Consider the following 21,917-nt stretch of genomic DNA (forward strand, 5'->3'; position numbering starts at 1 on the left):
CTTATGTGCCCATGCTGCAAGTCTGCAGCAGAACTCCCACCAGTGCTTGGGCCCCAAACCTTTGGCCTTGGTGTTCCATGTGCCCCAGGGCCCCTGCACATCTCCTTGTCCCTCCTTCCCACCTGAGATGTGCCCTCCCAGTCCTCCCACCATTTCCACAGCTGATAAGAGGCTTTGTCACCTTTTGGTCTTACTAAAAAAGGGGTGATGGCTTCCCTGCTCCTCTGGCCAAGAAATGAAAAGAGAAAAGCATCTTTATACCCAACACGTGATGGATCTTGTGTTCCTATCACCTCCTTGGGCCTCTGTTTTGCCCAACCCTGCAAACCCAGCTAACGACACCACTGCACAGGGAAGAACATCCAAGCCCCATGGATCGGTACTTCACGACAGACTTATGGGCATCATCTCAATCAGGGCCTCGCAGAGATAGGCATTCTGCTCATTTCCACTTCTCATGCTGGCTCTCCTTTATTCTTGACAGAGACCGTTTCCTACTTTACCTGAAAAAGACCTGTGGGGCACAACCTCATTACATTTCCTCCTCTCTACCTTTTCTTCAAAGGACTTTTGTCTTCAGCTTTTATTGTGCCAGGCTCAGAGAAAGAGCCCCTTGTGCTGTGTCCTACTTGACCCACCCCTTACCTGGCTCTCAGCCCTGTGAAGTCCAGCAACATTGTCTGTCTATCCCTCCTCAGACTCAAATATGGTCAAGCCCGTCACCTATGAAAACCCTTCTCCTCACACTCCCCTGTGGACACACCCAATCCCTCTCCCTCCTGAACACTTGAGGTTTCAGGTGGGTCTGCACCTGCCTCCACCTGCTCTGTAACTCTGACCTGAGCTTGGCTTCTGCTCTTCTCAGAGAGCTGCTTGTTCTGTGGCCACTGGTCAGCTCTAAATGCTCTGGTTCTGATTAAATACAGAGAACCAACCAAGATGTAAGTCTGTGCTGCCAACTGGAATGGCTGCACTACTGCTAAGGTAAGGAGCTCATCATAATTAATGCGGAAAAAAACATGATTATTAATAACTTGTGCTGAATAAGAAAGATGATAATAATTGATTTCTGTAGGATGTGGACAACAACAAAGGGTGTTAATCTCTCAAAGGCAAAATGAATGTGACAATTCTATAAGCGTTTCAAATACCTATCAATTTAGGTGAGATCAGCTCACTTCCCTGAAGAAAATTTCAGACAGGTGATCCCCTCTCAGGTGAATAGAAAGCAGTTAGTTTGGTTAGCAGACATCTTAGTGCTACCTTACAACAAACAAACAAACAAACAAACAAACAAACAAACACACAATTAAATAAATAAAGCATTTAGGAAGATCTTCCATTTACTGTTTGTTTTGAGGTATTGGGCTAGAAACTTAAAATATATTTGTATAATCTTTACAACATGCAAGGTTCCACTTTACAGTCAAAGGTCTGAGCATACAGGCTGAAGCACAGAGCAGCACAATGACTGGCCCAAAGTCAGCTGCAGTTATAAGCAGAGGGCAGGTTTTGAACCCAGGTTTACGGGCCCAAAGCCTGTGTTCCTTCTATACCACCAATCCAGAAAAATTTCCAGTGTTTCTGTCCTGTAAATAAGTCACTGTATGATGCCCCAAATTGAGAAGAACCAAATGTCCGAGAGTCCCTAATACACTCATGACATCTTGATCTGAAAAAAGAGGCTGTCAAGGACACCTGCCGTGGCGGCAGTGGCTGAAGTGCAGGAAGACGAGAAGAGATGCACATGGGTGCTGTGTCAGGACTCCCAGCACTGCCTTCTTACCCCCTCTATAGCCAAGTGTCTGAAGAAGAATCTGGAAAACCCGATACAGTGCTAAAATCCCACTGACCTCCAGAGCACCAGCTTATGGTTCTATCACTGATTACTGTAAGCAAAGTCAAAATATGAACACACTTACTTGGGAGGCATTGTAATAAAGGCCTAGACGACTTCATATTTTCACACATGAAATTCCAAGTAAACTATACATGCACAGTACTATGTTATTTTGGTAACACAGGGACAAATTTAATGATTCTAATTTTTTTTGTAGTTTTTTTTTTTTTACAAGTCAGGTGCCATAAACATTCAAATAATCCATCTTTTAAAAAGTACGTTTACAACATCAAAAGAATTAAGATGAAATATAAACCTTTCTACTTACAATTTTTATACAGATTAACCAAATCAAAAATACCACAAATAAATGTTAAACTGTAACAATATAATGAATAAACATTCAGATTCTTAATAAAATCTTCCTTTAACATTTTTTTTTAACTTACCATTATACTAAATAATCTATGCAGAGTTTTGGGGTACAATACCAAGAAGGCACCAACAGTACAAAGCAGATACAAAGCAGTTTCAGAACTTTCTCGAGTGCTCTACACGCATAAACAGCACAAAAAAGGCAACGAGCTTCAGGTAAACCTGGTGCAACCCCAGAGAATTCCTTCTGGATTCTCAGTCGTTTCCAATCCATGATGCTGAGCTGGATTACAGTGAGAGAAACCACATATCTACTGTTACATGCTTCTCATCCGCACTATAGGAGTTATCATATTTCAAACACCAGCAGGACAATTTTAAAGCATAAATGCTTTAAAAATGTATAAGCAAAAGGATTACTCAGATTTTCAAAACCACTACATTTACAAAAATATTTCCCTTAAACTTGGGATTGCTCCAAAACATTGATTTACAAATATAAAAGTATTATGGAAGGACCCAAAGCATGTGTGCATATGTATGTGTGTATTAACATACCGTTTACCATACTATATAAAAGTTACCAATTTAAAAACCATATTAACATATAAGCAAATAAAGGTAAAACAGTCTCCTCTGAATGGTCTGAACATTATGTGGCATGTGGTGTGGGCAGTATACCTGGGTGACTCCTTACGTAGATCGAACCACTGACGAGCCATGTGGGGCTCCAAAAGCTGACAGGACCCTACACGCCCATCACCTATGCCTGCAGCAGCAGAACTGTGGACATACCACACACTGTGTACTGCACACAAACACCACGATATTCTTCTACCCATGCATCAAAATGGTCTGCATGTCTCCATTAGCTCTGAAGACTTGTGTCAGCGGAGTCATGAGTTCCCTCAAATTCATTCCACTGGCTTAGTTATTTTGTTTCCTACTAAATGAAAAGATTGGAATGTTTCAACAGGAATTTTTTGCTTGCTTTTTAGACACCAAAAAAAAGCCCTAAGTCTGAAAGTTTATTTGAGCTTACTAAGAATGGAGGCATTCAGTGTCACCAGTATGAATTTGGATACCTAATCAGGACATTTTTAGAGATGTTAAGAGGATCCAAATGATGAGCCTATCACACATAATAGCTAGTACTTTTCACAGGTACCTTGATTAGGACAATTTTCTGACCTGTTAAGCCAAGCTTGGCATGATTAAAAAAGCACACAACTTACGGCTACAGTGTTGCTGGAACGCAGTTAGTGGTTTCATGCCAATATGACTCCACAGTACCGTGGAGGGGATGGGAAAGCCCACAGTCCTCAAGTATTAGTAACCAAGGCTATGGCTTTCTGGTTAGAGGACTGCAGATTTACCTCCTAAAAATATTAACATTCCATTTAAAAAGTACAAAGAAAAAGAGTAGGAAAACTGTCAATGCTCCTTTTAAAATGGAAACTGACTCATCAATGTCTCAAGTAACAGTCAAACCTCTATCCTCTCAGTGCCCTGCAGACCTTTCCATGGCAGCTCTGAGCATGAAGTGAAAAACCACGTACTTTTGGGCAAGAATCTAGATGCGGTTCTGATCTCTGAGGCGGAGTCTGCCATCCTTCGTTAGCCCGTGAGGTGTGAGCACCAGCACCCTGGGCCAGGTGGTGTGGGCCAAGTGACACCGGGCAAAGCTTCCCAGCACCCGGCTGTGCCCAGCTGGAGGCTTGGGGCACACAGGCAGGCCCTCTTTAGAAAGAACCAGAGATTCCAAACTGAGATGTCTGGGCTTCTTCATCAGAGTTTGACAGTATTTTAGACCTATGATTTGAGTAAAGAAACATGTCAGAGTTGATTCTCTGCTGTGCAAAGGGAAACTAGGACCCTACAGAAATGCCTTCTAAATCATTTTATGTAAACCAGTGTCGGGGCAGTGCCCGCATGGGAAGGGGAGGCCCACAAGCATTTCTGCTCCAAGCACAAACTGAAGCTGACTGTCCATTTGGACACGCTGATCCAGAGGAAATCAACACTGAATCTTAACATGAATATGAAGATCGAAGATGTACATTTATTTCCATGAATTACAAGTGCATTTCTGTTCATATTAGCAGGCAGTCTTTATATAACCCATTCTCCATTGCTGTCAAAAATCAAACAAGAAAAAAAGGACAGCTGAGAAATAAGAAGCTAAAAATAGAATTAGTTTTCCTAAGTGATCTGCTGGATAGCATTTTCCGTGGAACACAAACTCAGAGGTAACAATAAATTTTTCGTTTCAATCATAGGCATGTGGCACTTGGACAGTCATCTCTGCACAGAAAGCTGTAACAGTCATGCGAGGGTACAGTAATTATTGAACAAGGCAAATTTCTCACCACAGAGAGCAGTGGGGGAGTCAAGAGGAGGCACCGCACTGGGACAGAACACCAAGTCAACGCCACAGTGTGCAGTGGCAGGAACAAATACTTAAAGAGATCAATATAATATGGGATAGAGCTCCAAACATGATTTAGTGCTAGCTTTTTCTCATGGTCTTAGCTCAGCAGTATCAGAAACATTTGAGAGTACTTGATGACAGAACAGTGCTTCACATCATGAGCTCATGAAGGCTTTATTACAAATTGTTATATCGTAGGTTGAAAAATGAACTTGAGATGCTGACATGCTGTAGGAGGAAAAAGAATTGTACACTTTCTCATTTAAAGACGCAGGGCTCCTCTCTAAATCCTGAGGCATTGAATGTGGTTACACTGGATGTGGCACACCACTTGACGTAGCTTGGGGTATACGTACACCTGTGTGTGGAGCTCTGCCCCGTGACAGAGACTGGTGTGGCCTGCTGGCTGCTTCTCCAGACACTTTCCTTAGCACCCTGCTGTGACCTGTGTACATCTCTCACTAAATCCTGAGTGCAGCTGCCACTTTAAATCGTTCTGCATAAACCTTGGAAACAGTACTGCAGATAACACATTTTGGCAAGTGTTATACCTCTGTAAATGGTACAAGTAACCACAATAAATCTACAGAGTGAGGCAACTGGATGCAGTACTTCTTTCTTTAATTTAGAAAAATGATTGAGTTTCCTAAAAGCTGGGCAAATAGCACAGACCTTAAATATGTTAGTGACTAACATGATATGAGAAAAGACATGGGCAAGCGCCCCCAAAGATTCCCGAGACGGGAGCACTCACCGCAGGCTGCAACGTCATCCCAGGTGTTTCCACACATTCCTGCTCTGGGGACACGCTTACGGTGAAAAGTGCAAATAAGGGGCTGTCACTGACTTAAAGTGCCCTAGGTAGTAGCCTTCCCTATCATAAAGTGAGATGCCAGTGACGAGAGCCAATTTGGAAAGAACTATCTCTGGTGTGACTGCATGGGTCAGCAGGGCGTCACCTAGGAAGGATTCAGAAGAGGGAGGAACCACTGCATCTTTCAAACCAGAAAGCGATTAGTGACTAAAGCAACGGTAAGCAGTAGGTGCACTGAAAGTACATACTGCCACAGGTCACCGGTGGGTGACACACACAGGGATGCCAGGAACAGTTCTCTGGACTGAAGGAATTCTTTGAAAGCATAAAAGCCACAACTACCAGAAACCGCCCCTCCGAACGGCTCAAAGGAGTCAAGGTGGATAAGCCAAGACGGGCTGGAGACAGGACCGGGGTCAAGAACTGGGAAGAACAACACCGATGTCTGAGCACATCCAGTCTTCTGAGCCCTTGTCCTGTTGAAAAACAAACAAGCAAGTCTATGAGTTAAGAATGACTCACATTAAAACAACATTAGCAGCAGCATTAGGAAAATGGAGAAGTGAAAAGAATGAACCAACATCATTACAAAAACTGGAAAAGTGAAGAAAAAGAAAAAGAAAAAAAAAAAAAGCAAAGGGAAAAGCACTCCTGCAATAAGGTCGTTTCACCTGGAACCACTCAGCCTATGCACCACAGGGCAGCTCCTAAAGGGCAGGCTCTGCCTTCAGTCTGTGGGCGTCTCTTCTCGGACACTTCAGAGGACGTTTCTGTGACACTCACAGGGAACACACACGCATCCACCCCATGTTCCCAAGATGCCTTTTATTAACATGATACCCACCACTCCTATGGTCAAAACCAGAATCTGAAGATCTTTTTAAAGAACACACATTTATGCAAAATGCTTGTCTGCTGCCTCCTATTCTATTTTTTTTTTTAAAGTAATCTCTATGCCTAAAGTGGGACTCAAACTCACAACTGTGAGATCAAGAGTTAAGTGCTTCACTGACTGAGCCAGCCAGGCACGCCTGCTGCCTCCTATTCTTACCAAGTTTCTTTTCCTCTCTAGATGACCAACCAGGTAGGACAGAATCAACCACACAGCGTCAAGTGTGTTGTTTTAATGCTCAAGTTTCCGCTGACTGTTGACAAAACAAGACTAAAATGAAGTGCTGGTTGAAGTATGAAAGTTGGTGGGCCTAAATGCCGGTGAGGCAGGGAACTGTGGCTTGGTTCCCACGGGCAAGAGATGGTTCTCATTGCCCAGGTCAGAGATGATCTGACAGCTATTTCCCCACCAGGTCTCCAGGACAGCACCCTGAAAGGCAGCAGGTGGCACCTGAAGATAGCCTTAGCTCATTTACTACACTTGACAGGGCCCACCTGGCTCGCCAGATGTCTGCATATGGGTCTCCTGCAAGAGGTCCACTAGGATCGTCACACCATCAAAGTGCAAGTAGCACGCATCTGCCCTCATTATTGTGGTATCTCTATTTTCCTTGAAGAGGTCACATTACAAATCAAACCTACCTTAACCCTTTATAGATTAGCAGTTCTCAAGGGTGAGCATCAGGATCCTCTGCAGAGCTTGTTAAAATACAGATTGCTAGGGGGTAGGGCACAGATGGGCCACACTTTTGAGAACCACTGCCTAAGACATCCATATGTAATGAATTAAGTTCATCCCCAGGTCTCCATTAGTTTTGTATCACCCCAGGGAGAAGTGAAAATATTACCACCCCAGTCATGTTCTGTGCTCTTGGTTCTGATGAAGCAGCCTGCTTGAGATGGCTGGGAAGGTAACTAAGTGTGTCAAAATGCAAACAAAATATACCTTTTCTTTGGAGAGACCCTTGTTGTTATGAAATGTTTGCTAGTATGATCCAGCAGAATGTCACTTTGGTATTTCACAAAGCACTTTTGGACGAGATGGCTTTTACCTACCATTCAAGAGTCAGGGCAGGAAGGATGGGTCTTATAACCCAAATCTGTGATGGGGAGACGGGCTCAGAGATGGGAAATGACCCCTCTCTAGAGGTACGCTCTTCTGAACTGCAGCCAAACCTATCGGCTGGGAGAAAATTAATCAATCTACCTGAGAAAATTCACCAACAGGCAGATGAGGGAGAAAGGCAGGTACCAGCCTCTGAGAACAGGAGGCCTGTCACAAAGTTAACCACATACACATTCTTAACTTTAGTGGACACATTTCTAAAACTGACCCACTTCAACAAAATATAATGAACATACTTTGATTCTTTAAGACCACTCAGGGCATCAGTAAAGCCTGTGAGCTTTATCCAGCAAGCAGGGGCTTCCTCTGGAGTAGTCTTTGTCATCCCCGCCCCCATAGGGGTCCCTATGGCTGTGCTCTGAGGTCCTGTGTGGGTATGTTTTTCAGCTCTTTCCTACGTAGCTGGGCAGTCAACATCACCCTTCTCTAATGTTCCTGTATGCTCCCAACACCTGCATCTCCCTGACTCTCCAGTTTGTAGCTTCTCATCTCAGTGTTATAGGCTGGGAACTCAGTGACACTGCTGCACAGTATTATGAACGAGTGCCTTGACCTTTTCCAGGGCACAGAACTACCCCAAGGCAGTGTGGAACGCTTATAAGAAAATGGGATTCTTGGTCCAAAAGACCTGGGCCTAATTTTGCCACCAGGATACAATCTTCAGGAAAATGCTTAAACATGTACATCTTCGGTTTCCTCGATCATAAACATGGGCTGTGTGCTGACTTGCTACTGTAATCGAGAAAGCATGCACAGCAAAGTGTTAATCACAGAATCTAGGTGGTGGGAATGTGGGTTTTTATTGTAAAACTCAAATTTTCAGAATAAAAATTGTAATTTAAAAAACAGTGGAAGTAATGTATAAAAATCAAATTATGCTTACACCTGAAGTTAAAGATTGTTATGTCAATTATAATTCAGTAACAAAAAGTTGGGGGAAAAATTAGGCTATAAAGCAAACTAAACACACAGTGACCGTCTTTGCCACCCCTTTCCCTGGTAACAAGTCCCAGTCCTGGGCTTGTAGAACTGGGGTGGACCTTGGCAGCTGCCTGAACCTCAGCCTGTTAATTTGGACTTCAGGAGGCAACAGGCCAGCACCCATGCCCTGAAGCTCCAGGAGCATCCTTGCCTTTGTCTTGGCCCCCCGCCCGTGGCTGTTGCACTGCCCTTTTCCTCCAGTAGCTGGGCCGGTGATCCCAAGAGTGCTTGTTTTCTGAGGTCGCCCAACATCCTTACTGCCCTAGAGTCACCTGCCCTGATGCTTTATGACAGGAAGCAGCCTGGGAGAGGAGGGCTCCTTCGCAAGCCTGGGCTTCAGTCTCCCATGCGGGCTTGACTCCCTGGCCCCACACTGCTGAGTGCCTCCCCACGCAGCAGAGTATTCCCTTCCCAGCACCCTGATGCTGGCCCTCCTCAATCTCTGGGGCCCACACCTATCCTGGTACAGCACCCACGACACTGTGTCTGACTCCTTGTTGTCTACCTGTGTCCTGCCATCAAGCTGCTAGAAAGCAAAGCCTGGGTCTTACTCATCTTTGCTGTCTTCCTACCTGGAACTAGGAATGCTCAATGGTGAGCAAATGAATGATGAAAAACTGCTAACTATGTCAGTCCTGGGTACTCTTTTACACTAAAAACACGCATGGCAGTTCTGTGTGTCTTTGTTCCTTACTAGACTGTGTGGCCTTTGAGGCCGGTTTCAGGTTTGTTTGTTCTGCTCACCCATGCGCCTGGCTCAGAGGAAGCATGCGGTATGTGTGAACTCAAACAAGAACAAGATGGGTAAAAACAGAGGCCATCAAGAGGCTATTTCAGGAACACGAGCTGTTAAAGGGATTGTGAAGGAAGAAAAGCAACTGAATGAAGCAGCTCAGCTCAATATTCTAGGTCAGGGGTCAGCGAACCTCTTCATGTAAAGGGCCTGATAAAACTTTATCTACCAAACCTGGAGGCAGATGATCTGACCTCGTGCAGACACAGGGAAAGGAGAGCAGGCTCTGGGAGAGGGAAGATCGTTTCCACCGTGAGCAAAGAGACCAGGAAGGAGACTCAAGGGGTAAAAATGGCTGGGTCCTGGGGATGGATTTCTGTCAATGAGTACCCTTGCGGATTGTTGTACATAACAAATACTTTAACAGACGGTCATGCCATGAGGTATGGAAGGATAAATGAATCCAACCCTTGCAAGACTCTGTCCTCCTTAGCTCCCTGCTAAGACCTTCCCACCTTCCCTCTCTCCTTCAAACACTTCCCCAAGGGCTTGTTTACCAGCATGCTCCTAATGTCCTGTGAGCACATGCTCCTTCCACACTTCACTTACTTTGAGTTTGTTTTTTAGGACACGTCCAGTGCTAGGCTAAGCTCCCCTGACCCCTGGATGCTAGGGTTAGGAAATGTGAAGTCTTTCAGATTTTGTGTTCCCTCCATTTTCCTGAATGCACTGTTTCTTGCCTCCACAGCCCTCATCCAAGCCTCTAGCCCTCGGTCTGGAAGCTTACAGATCTGTTTTGAACTCATCTCCCACCCAGTCTTCTCCAACACTCCCTGTCAGACTTCTTCTGAAAACCACATTTTCTGTCCCCCACACTTCAGAAGAGTGTACCCCCTACTGGTTCCCAACCCTTACTCTGCCTGGCTTCCACAGCTCTCTGAGGCTGATCTGGCCACGTCTGTTCTCAGATCCATTCTACCTTTCCCCTGTCCTCTGTTCTTAATGACAGGGCTGGAGCTTGTGAACTGCACTGCTGAACTTCATTGGAGACTGGCTTCTGATGAGATTCTGCCAATAGCTGGTGCACAGGAAAAGCCAGGTTTCCTTTTTTCTGCTTCTTAGTGACACAGGACTTTTTAGGAGGAGGAGGGCTCCTGGCTTCAGAGGCAATGGATGGTGATGGTGGCTTCAGGCTCCAGAGATCCCCCACATCAGTGGCAGTAGAGGCTCCTGACCCCTCTTCAGTGAGGGTGATGCTCTAACAGCTGCAGTTAAAGCAGGTGCCCAGCACCCTCATTGTGTGACGATCAAGGACCCTGGCTAACACGGTTTTTCTTTTGCTCCTTTAGGTGGAGACTAGGAACGACTTCCTGCTGTTTAATCTGCAGGTAACTCCACCTGCTTTGCTCTCTAGACCTTCTAATGCCCTCTGATCAGTCATATGTCCTCTTGTGAAACACCCCAAGTAGCTTCTGCTTTTGAGCCTTGTACTGCCAACTCTCAGCCTGAACCATCATCTCCAGATCCCAATACATGAAAACAGAATGGACAGAGCAGGGAAGAATGGAGCAGAGAAAGCAGTTATACTAGACTGTCACAGAACCCACTCTTCCCTACGTGCCCCCAGAAAGCCTCCAGTTCTGGTGCAAGCGCAGTAGCCCCATGGCCACTAGTAGGAATACTGCACATGACACAGGTGCCTGTAGAAAAACACCTCCAGCCCCTCCCATGCTGGTCCGTCCAAAGCATTTCCCCAGCAAATGCTTCAGGCCCTGGGTCATAATTCTTTACTTTATTGCTCATTTCTACAGGGTTCAACACAATTCTCACTCCTCTGCGCACTCCGGAGTTCTCACACAATTCCTTCTCTTCTTTCTGTATGTTCTCTAAAAGCAAGTTCTGTGTTTCCTTTTTTCTTGGAACACCCAGTTTTTAAAAACCTATTGATATCACTACATTGTCCACCACCCTTTCTGTTAAGCACATGAAGCTGCCACGTGGAGCTCAAGGAAATTCCTTTTTCTTTTTAGTAATACTTAATTTATATTCTCTCTCCATAGCCAGGGTTTATCATATGGCTAAAGCTCTAGGTACCTGACAAGTTTAAGACCTGTATCCCGGCTGGAACCTGGCCGTCTCTTCGAAGATGAGCTCTTTGAGCTTTTCCTTGGGCAGGTCGTCTAGCTCCATGTCAAACTTGAACGGTGCCTCAGCGACGGGCTGCAGGAGAGCACAGGACACGAGGTAGGCAGGAGTGGCTACGGTTGAGGTAGTCATGCACTGACTCATAAACGGCTGTGGCTTAGACTCTGAAATGCATACAGTGGCGCTGACATCTATGAAAACCCAGGAGCTTCGACAGGCACCTATGTACAGTGTCCTGCCTATGTGCTCCATGAGGCGCACTTCATAGGAGCATGCAGTAAATCGAAGGGGAGCAACTAAACCCACTTTGAGCACTCTTCTGAAATTATCACTAATCCCAGAACCATTTTCAAACTTTTAAGGCACTAAGTGTTGAAAAACAATAGAAGTTTACTGTTGTGGGGGTGGTGGTGGTACATTTATACAATCAAAACTGATGATACTCAAATAAATGTACTTGATTAAATACATCATAGTATCTTCATATGAAGAAATATTATGGAGGCATTAAAAATGAAGCTGTAAGGAAGATTAATATCATGGGAAATACGCATGTTTGTTAAACAAAATGAACCCTATTTTTAAAAAAAAATTTAGATACAGAAATATAAGACTGGGAAGAAAATACTCCAAAATCTTAGTAACTGTCACAAGACTACAAAGTGATCTGTGCTGTAGTTTCCTTTAAGTTTTCATTTTTCAGCACACCCTATAAATAATCAGAAGGCTACTTAAGCACATATTTAAAATGTCTATATCAAAGAATCCCCATACATAATGATGAAAAGGGAAATTAGTCAATTGATATTATTTAAATTTTGATTTTTAAGTACCCCCAAACTAATGCCACGTTAACAGAACTAATCTGATGAGGATACCAGCTGTCACCAGGCACTCCTAGATTTTTATCCACGTGATCCTCACACCAGGCCTTTAGGGTAGGGAAACATGGACCCCAAATTCTGCACTAAGCTTTGTTCTCTTGAAAGGGGGGAAAGGATTCATGTCCATTAGAAAAAAACAAGTAGAGGGGGGCCTGGGTGGCTCAGTTGGTTAAGCATCTGACGTTGGCTCAGGTCATGATCTCACAGTTTGTGAGTTTGAGCCCTGTGTCAGGCTGTGTGCTGACAGCTCAGAGCCTGGAGCCTGCTTCAGATTCTGTGTCTCCCTTTCTCTCTAACCCCTCCCCCACTGGTATTCTCTCCCTCCCCAAAATAAGTAAACCTTAAAAAAAAAAAACAAAAAATCAAGTAGCTAGCCCTCTCTGAAGGACAGCTCTATGTGTGGGGTCACACTGGTGTCCTATATTATGTCCTGCTGGGTTTGGGGTACTGCCCAGGGTCACAATTAGGACATGGGGGGCTCAAAGGGCTAGTCAGAACCCAAGCCTTACACTCTCACCTATTTCCCTGTTATTTACTATGTTGTAGGTATCTTTGCAAGCTGCCTCCATTATTTCTGAGGGGAGGGGACAGAGATGGAAGGGGGCTGATTGAGAAATACTCTCTTTTTGGTTTCTCCTTTCTCTCTCATTTATCAGCTTTTAACTTTTATACTTTTTCCCTTTCTTCTTCCATTTTCCCCTTTAATATTAACACATTCTGCTTGGTTCTCCCCCATACCCCCCATTTAAAACAAGTGTGCAGAGTCTTGTTTATGTATGATTCTCAACTAGAAAGATCCAAAGGTTAGTTCATATTGCATTTTTCTTCATTACTGCCCAGAAAATAAAGTTAAAACTGAAGCCCCAGAAGAATCAAAGAAACCAAGGAACTGGGACTTTCCTGGAGAGAACATGATACATTACCTGGATGTCCAACATGCTATAGAGGCTTGCCACATCCACCTCCAGACTCACCACAGCAGGTTCTTGTGTGCCCATCCCAAGGAGGCACACCAGACATGACGTCATCAAGCCACAGTGGGAACTGTCCAAGCTGACCTCCTCACTTTGCAAAGCCCCTCCCCAAGCAGACAGCTGACCTCCTTTCCACTCTCAGGGCAGGCACTTTGATTCAGGTGGCTCTTCCTGCCACAGACCACTACAATGGTCTCTAGTCTTTGGACCCCTTCTTTATCCATGCTCCCCATTATCCATCCATTTCCCCTGCCCCACCCCTGCTGTAGGTGGCCTGGAGGAAGTTTTCTAAGATAGAAGAGGCTTGGGGGGTAGGGTGGGGAAGGGTTTCAAGCTGTGCCGACAACAGCACTAGACCTCAAAACAGACAATATGGGCTGTTGAGAAGACGAAGTGTGGTACCATGCACCTCTCAGAACAATCTAAGTATGACATCTGGGCCCTTCCTGGTTGGGCCTGCTGCTGGCTGATATTCCTGCAGGAGCAACCAGGAGCACGGGTCTTACCTCATCACTTGGGTCGTAATACTGCTCCAGATATGGATGGGCCAGAGCCTGTTCTACTTCAATCCTCTTGTGAGGGTTGAACGTCAACATTTTGTCCAGTAAATCCAGAGCTACAAAGAGAAGGGTTTTGCAGTGGTGAGATGGCAAAGAACAGTCACTGCATTACTTTCCATTTTCTGTTTAAGTAAACTGACCCACAAAACAATAGAGCTAAGCATCACCATGGGGAGAAGATATGATACACTGGGTGCCTATTATCTCTCTGACCTTCTTGAGACGGACCATCTGACAATCGCAGACCCAGACGCAGAAAGGTAATGGGATAGTTAAAGGCTGAAAGCAGAACACCAGGGTTCAAACCCAAGTCTGCCTAAAAAACCTGGACTTTTCCTAAATTACTACTCTGCTTTGCAGGCATCTGAAACAAAGGTGTTGTATATGTACTTCTCTTAAGTCGACTCCAAAGTCAGCTCTGCAATGATCAATTTATTTTTCAACACATAGAGAAGGCCTCCAAGGTCACAGAAGAAGACAACAGTCATTTTTCCTGTGTGGTTTCCAGGTCCTGGGTGAGATCCACGTGTGAAGCACAGGCCCTCTGGCTCAATGTGCAGCTTGGCATCTTTCTCCAAGGCCTAAAACAAAGTATTCTCTCTTTTTTTAAAAAAAGTTATCATACCCACAAGGTACTCTGTGGATATCCCCTTGGACAAAACTGTTGTCAATAAGGATGTCTTCAGAGACCCTGCTCTTAAATGCAAGGCCCGACAAGAGGCCAAGGTCAAGTTCGAGGAGAGGTACAAGACCGGTAAGAACAAATGGTTCTTCTAGAAGCTGCGGTTTTAAATCTGTTTTGTTTCAGTCATTAAAAATACCAAAAAAACACAAAAAACAAAAAACAAAACCAACCCCCCCCCCACACATTTATTTAAGTAATCTCTATACCCAATGTGGGGCACAAACTCACAACCCCTATATCAAAAGTCACAAGCTCTCCCAACTGAGCCAGCCAGGCACCCCATAAGTATTCTCTTGATCTGGCCAGTAGTCAGCACCTGAACATTTCTTTCATGTGGAGAGTGCAGGAATAGAAAATAGAATAGAATAGAAAATAGAAAATAGAGTGTGGGATCAACAGGACCAAGATGGAGGGACAGCTAATGAATAGCTGTCCCTAGTGGCCTCCATGGCTAGTATCCAGGCACCACTTCAAGCCATGAGGAAAGCCAAAGGTCATGGCTGACAGCAACTGGAACACAGGTTAAGGGAAATGTGACCAAACAGTTCCTGTACTTACTATCAGGAGCAGGTTTCAATGAGAAAGAACACATGCTAGAAAAGACATTATTGCTCTGGTAAAGTAGCAGCAAAGGGGGCTTTAAAAAAATGTCTTTTATTTAATGATGCTTAGAACAGCGTTTCCAATTTATGTAGCAGGTCCTTTTCTCAAATTAAAGCTCCTGAGAGGGAGTAGGTAAGGAGCTACCCAGCTCTCTTAAGTCTTAGCTCATAGCCCTGTGGAAACCCTGAAAAATTCAAGGACTCCATGGAACAAGTCTGATAATTTACTCCAAGTCTGAAATACTATTAGGCAATATAAAGAACGCTGTTTTGGAGAATGTAGTGATCAATAAACAAAACCAAAAATAAAAACACTGCCATCTACTCAATGAAACCTTGTTTCTTAGTGATAACTGATTAGTTCAACCTCATCTATCTGCAAATTAGCATACATCACTAAGTCATGAGAGAATGGTAAAAGAAAACCATTTTAGTCATTTACTCACTAAAAAAACGTGTTCAACCCTTGAGAGCAGCAGGCCAGTACACAGTCTGAATGTGAAATGACCAACTGCTTATGTGCCAGGAAGTCAGCCTTGAGAGAGCACATGGAGGCTGGGGAAGCACTTAGAGCTGGAGGTGACTGAAAGGGTAAGTATGAGAGTATGTGTATGTACATGCACGCATGCGGGTGCATGCCTGTGTGTGCATGCTCAGCTCTGGCTCCTACTTGTGACTTCTCTTGTTGCATGTTACCCGCCCTTTATCTTCAAGGCAACTGGGAGATAATAAATGTGGTAAACCACATACCAGATGTCATGAGAAATTTCACATAATACAGAACTTTTCTCATGTCCACAAGGTTGCATTTCTACAAACAGTACATTTTCAAATTTATTTCTGCCTCTATAATCTTTTCAATACACACAAGGGTACCTTAGGAAATTAGGAAACTAACATTTTGCTTTATAGGTCAGAAAACTTTTTGGAGCAGAGGAGGCTCTTAGGAATTTAGAGTGTTGGCCTTTGACTAAAGCACTGTCTGGGCAGGACAGGTATTCACTCCTGAGGCTGTGGACATGGGTTTCAGGGGCCCATGAATGGGCTAGGTTTCAGAGGCAACTCTCTCATGGGTCAGGACAGTACAGTATAATGGTCAAGAACTCAGGCATCTCTGGCCCCAATGCAAGTCCCACAGAACACCAGGTAGATGTGGGAACACATGACACACCACTTACTAGGCATTAGAGTCTAACTATCTGTAATACAAGTAACAAATCTATCCATTTACCGTTCCCAACCACCACCTGCTCCCCCTCACCACTGCAAAAGAACTCATAGACATTTCCGCAAGAAGTTTCTTTTTAAAAAATTTTTTTTAATGTTTATTTCTGAGACAGAGAGAGACAGAGCATGAACGGGGGAGGGTCAGAGAGAGAGGGAGACACAGAATCCAAAGCAGGCTCTAGGCTCTGAGCACAGAGCCCAACGCGGGGCTTGAACTCACAGACCGTGAGATCATGACCTGAGCCAAAGTTGGGCGCTTAACCGACTGAGCCACCCAGGTGCCCCTCTGCAAGAAGTTTCTTGAGCGATTAGAAGTCATTTGGCCTTTTGCCCAATTAGACATTGTCTGTCAGGAAAAGTCCAGGAGGGTCTGGCCACAGATTCTAACAGCATTATTTCTAAGCTGTTGGGGGATACTTTTCCCCTCCAAACCCTGCTGGTACTAAGCTGGGAGTGCTTCAAGGCAGCTGGTATTTGGCAGCTTAAGCAGCTTTAAAATAAACCTTTTATAGTTCCTTCAAGTTATATTCTAGGCCCTTAAACCTACAGGCAAAAATCACAAAGTAGCTTTTTTTGCTACTTGAAAAATAACTGGATCTCCAGCTTTCTTTTATTGCTAGTGCTATTTCTGCATTATTCACAGCTACAGAAGGGGAAAAGGAGAGAAACGGGAAGCAGCTGGCAGGTCTGATCCCACAGTCAGAGTGCGTGGCCTCCCTTCTCCCACGCCACACAGAAATCCAGTGGCACCCCTCAGATGGCATGAATCACTATGCCTGTGCATATGCTTCCCTGGATGCAGGTTTTATTTCCCCTAAAAGACTGAAGTCCTTTCGAGGCTGGGATTGATTACATCTGACCACGATCCCTGACTCTCCCTGGTATCCTCTTAGAACCCCATACCTTCTCTTTAATTTCAGTGGGTACATAGCAACATGACCCTGCCCTTCTGGTCCCTCAGCCTTTTTTCCTTTCCTCCTTGGCCCAGACTCTGGGGTGAGTCATGCGACTGAGTGAGACATGCACCACTGAGGGTCCATCTCACCTACCCAACAAAACTCTCATTCGAGATCAAGGCTGCAACCTGTCACATCCATCCTTAACTAGAATTTCTGAGCAAGGCCAGAGAAAAAGATCTAGCTGCTCAAACTGTGCAACTGCAACAATGCTTCTCACACTTTTTTTTTTTTAAGTTTATTTATTTTGAAAGAGTGAATGGGGGGTGGGGCAGAGAGAGGGGGAGACAGAGAAAATCTCAAGCAGAGTTTGCACTGCCAGTGTGGAGGCTGATGCAGGGCTCGAACTCACGAACCGTGAAATCATCATGACCTGAGCCGAAATCAAGAGTCAGATGCTTAACTGACCAAGCCACCCAGGTGCCCCTCAGAACCTTAATCTTAAAACCAACTGATGATTGATCTTAAAAAGCAGTTAATTCAGCCATAGTTCAAACTATACAAGCACTTTTCTTTGAGAAAAAAACCCTTCAGTATGTGGCAGACAGGCTCTATGTATCTATATTTTCATTCTGTCATGGAGAATATGGAAAAGACATGTGTGCAGGGTGGGATATAACAAAGCAAGTACTTTTAACTGCTCCACCAGAGACATTCTTATGTGCACTCGGCATTGGTTTTTAGCTGTGAGGGCACGGCTCTGCCACTGCCTTATCCTGGGCCAAGGTGCTAGCCATCTTGCTCACCAGCAGTTGTGTACCAAGAGTGCACAGGGCAGCACAGAGAAAGTGTGAGAAGACTTTAGTGTTACTATGAAAATAGTTTTAACCCCATGGACACCCTGAAAGGACTTTTGGGACCTCAGAAGTCTAAGGAGCACACTATTGAGAACTGTTGTACCACAAAAACTCAAGATTTTTTTTTTAAAGTGTATTTATTGGGGGGGGGGGAAGGAAGGGAGGAGGGGAAGGGAGAGGGGAGGGGTAGAGAGAGGGAGAGAGAGAATCCCAAGCAGGCTCTGTGCTGTCATCACAAAACCTGACATGGGGATTGATCTCCCGAACCGTGAGATCATGACCTATGACAAGATCAAGACTTGGACGCTCAACCAAGCCACCCAGGTACCCCAAAACTCAAGATTTTTAATCTCATCAAAGCCCCTAAAAGTTCTGGGAAATCTATGCTCGGTTGCTGCTCTAGTCTAAGATTCTTCTCAACTCACACAGCTTTAATCATGCCCTTCCTGCCAACTGAGCCTTACTACTCTGTGCAGGTCTAAGGGTGCTACCGAGAAAACTGAGGCCCCCAGGATCGACCTTCCTGAGCAAAGACACCCTCTCCCTGTTCAAAGCCAAACCTCCACAATGTGTGGCCACACCCAGCTCCCCCTCATCTGGACCAGTTGTTTCTGTCTGCATGTTCCATTTCAAACTTCCTATTCACACTCAGTGCTTCACCTATACTTATGTGTTCACTAATGACCGCTTAATTGGAAGCCTGTCTGTTCCATGGAGACTGCTGAACAGAACATGTCTATTTTCTTATGATGCCACCTCCTGCTTCTGTGAAATAGGCACTAGTTATTTTTTGTCCATTCTTTACAGTTTTCAAGAGTTTCTACTCCTGTTCCACTGGCCATTGAAGGTTTGTGTTATTTAGCTCTGACACAGGTCATTCTTCTTACCATCTCAACCTCCTGCATGATTTCAATGCCATTTGTGAAAAAATTGCTAAATCTTTCTTTAGCCTTGAGCACTGACCCAAACTTTAGAATGATAAATACAACTCTCTGTAGGCAATAAAAAAGTATATAGCTTATGACTCCATTTACAGTTAATATATGTATTTATAGGAGTAACTACAGAGTCTGGAAGCTTTTCAAACAACAGGTTATCTGGGAAATGGAGACAGACTTCTTACAGGAATTGTACTTTTCTTAATTAAAAAAAAATAAAAGCAGGAAGAAAAGAACTGTTGGTTTTCCTGCCAGTGTCCACTGCCCCTCTAATCCCATGACGCTGTGCTTGCCATGGGGGAGTTCTCAGACCACCCACACCCCTGGTTGTGCCATGGGAATGGTGACACTGGCCTAGCCACATTCACCTGGATTCCCTTAGCCACAGAGACTGGTCAGGGATGGGGACAAAGGAGCAATGAGCCCCACAGTAGGGTTGAAGCTATCAAGAAACAGGTCAGTATGACCTGGAGTTGCTGGTGGCCATCTTGTCACCACAAGACAAGAGCTAATTAATATGAAAAGCACAGAGGAAGGCAACACTGAACAACAAAGAGGTCCAGATTCTGTGCCCTGGAATCCAAATACTACTGGACTTGTTCGCTATGAGAGCCAGTACAGTCCTTCTTCAGGCCTAACCTGTTGGCAGCAGGATCTCATGAGGTGGAACCAAGAAAGCCTCAAACAGCTGACCCTCTAGTCTGTGTGAATGACTCACCTAAGATCCCACCTCTCACCCCCAGCAACACAACCCCCTCATTCAATGTAACCACTACTAATTTTTTGACCTATCTTGTAGAATTTTTCCCTGCATTTTCTTTTATGTGATTGAGATATTATATATATGAAAAATGCTGTATGGCTTCCCCAGTAAATATTGCTATTAGTATTCTCCCATGCTATAAAAACTTTGTAAAAATCACTTTTAGTGACTTTATGACACTCTTTTTAAGTAGAAGCATTAGTTTCCTTAACCATTCAATTAACATTTAGCATTTAGGTTGTTTCTGAATGGGTGTCCTTAAATTTATTATGCCCAAACTAAAGTCTCAATTGTCACTCCCCAAAATATTCTTCCTTCTTTTCCTCATCTATTTCTCCATGTAAATTGTGTGTTCTTATCCTTTGCTCATTTATTTATCCACTGAGGTCTTAGATTTCTCTCTGTTCTTTACACACTAATAATATATTAATCACGAGTCTAACACTAATAAACTAATAATTCATGTAAGTCTCCAAATAACCCTATGAAGTGGGAAATACAATTTGTTCCAATTTTGAGATGAGGAAATTGTGAATCAGACAGGTTAAATAATTTGTCCAAAGTCAAAGATCTGAGGAGGTGGGGTCCATCTGAATTCAGGAGGCTGATTCTGAAGCACACAGCCTAAACCATGGTGCTATGTTGCCTTAACATAATAGTTAAGAAAGGGATCCTTCAAATGTTATTCAATTTGGAACATTTTATACCTATTGCTTACACTTCTAGTTTATTTTAAGTTTTAAATTTTTATGTGATAAAATCTATCTTTCTTTTGTTTGTTTTCTTGGTTTGTTTTTACAGCTTAGGAAGATAGTTTTTCTCCACGCAGATCAGAAAAACACTGAACACTCCATCGTTTTTTAAAAAAAATTTTTTTTTGTGTTTATTTTTGAGAGTGAGAGAGAGCATGAGTGGGAGAGGGGCAAAGAGAGAGTGAGACACAGAATTCGAAGCAGGCTCCAGGCTCTAGGTGTCAGCACAGAGCCCAATGCGGGGCTCGAACTCATGGACTATGAGATCACGACCTAAGCCAAAGTTGAATGCTCAACTGACTGAGCCACCCAGGTGCCCCAAAATATTGCTGGGTTTTAATGGTGTGATTTTTTTTTTTTTTTTGAGAGAGAGAGAGAGAGAGAGAGCGCGCGCGCGCGCGTGTGTGTGAGCGAGCACACGTCTGAGCATGGAGAGAGGGAGAGAGAATCTTAAGCAGGCTCTATGCTCAGTGAGGAGGCCAATGCCGGGCTCAGTCCCACAACCTGGGGATCACGACCTGAGCCAAAATCAAGAGTTGGATGCTCAACCAATGGAGACATCTAGGTGCCCCCTAGTATGATTTTTTAAAATGTATTTAATTATCAATTTTTTGAATTCACTTTGAAGTGTGAGTAATGATTTAAACTGATTTTCTTCCAAATAGTTATTCAACTAGCCCAGCACCATCTGCTGAATAATAATCATTTCTTCCCCCTAACTGGAGTAATTTTGGAGAGAATCCTAAGCTAGACTCCTTTAAAGAAAAATCTACAATACTACTGGTTCAAGGATTCAGATTTCAGAAATCTCCAACAAACATGTGAAAAATATTCTATCTCAAACTTTTTTTTTTTCTCCTTAAATAAGCTCTATGTCCACTGTGGGGCTTGAACTAACCACCTTGAGATCAAGAGTCACATGGCTCTATTGACTGAACCAGCCAGGTGCCCCCATCAGTCTAATTAAAGAAAAACAAATTAAAATGCCACTTCTCCCCCATTTGCTTGGCAGATCCAAAAGTTCAACACCCAAAATTGCTGGAACAAAAGATGTGTGACAGAACTGCCAAACTGCCCTCCAGAGAGACTCAACCAATTTACACACCATTAGCTGTCTCTGAACAAACATTCATTTGCCCCACAGCCTTGACCACATGGTGGATCATCAAACTTTTAATGCTTTCTACTGTTATGAGTGGGGAAAAAGAAAATAATTGCTGATCTTTCAAACTATTAGCTCCCTGCAGGCAGGTAATCAGTCTGATGGCTGTTCTAATTCCAGGGCCATAGAACCCTTGATGGCATAGTACACGCAGATCTATTTGTTAAATAAATGAATTTATGTACATTACAGTAGAATACTAGAAACAGGCAGGTGGCAGATTAACTATGGCCACAAATTATTTGCAGTTCCTCACATCAATGGGTGGATTTATTTCTCGA

The 21,917-nt window shown here is 44.0% G+C and overlaps 1 protein-coding gene across 3 annotated transcripts in view; it reads right to left on the minus strand.

Moving 5' to 3' along the window:
• Positions 1-2,010: 2,010 nt before the first annotated feature.
• MAPK1 (mitogen-activated protein kinase 1) overlaps positions 2,011-21,917 on the minus strand; it is a 108,714-nt gene continuing 88,807 nt past the window's right edge. For all 3 annotated transcript variants that reach the window (XM_042962517.1, XM_042962519.1, XM_042962518.1), the window contains exons 7-9: positions 13,701-13,810; positions 11,286-11,411; positions 2,011-5,936 (exon numbers count right to left, since the gene is read on the minus strand). In XM_042962517.1, coding sequence (XP_042818451.1) covers positions 11,295-11,411; positions 13,701-13,810 — 227 coding nt within the window. In that variant the 3' untranslated portion in view covers positions 2,011-5,936; positions 11,286-11,294. The remainder of the gene's footprint in view (positions 5,937-11,285; positions 11,412-13,700; positions 13,811-21,917) is intronic.

The sequence above is a fragment of the Panthera tigris genome, chromosome D3 (genome assembly GCF_018350195.1).
Source record: "Panthera tigris isolate Pti1 chromosome D3, P.tigris_Pti1_mat1.1, whole genome shotgun sequence".
NCBI classification, from domain to species: domain Eukaryota; kingdom Metazoa; phylum Chordata; class Mammalia; order Carnivora; family Felidae; genus Panthera; species Panthera tigris.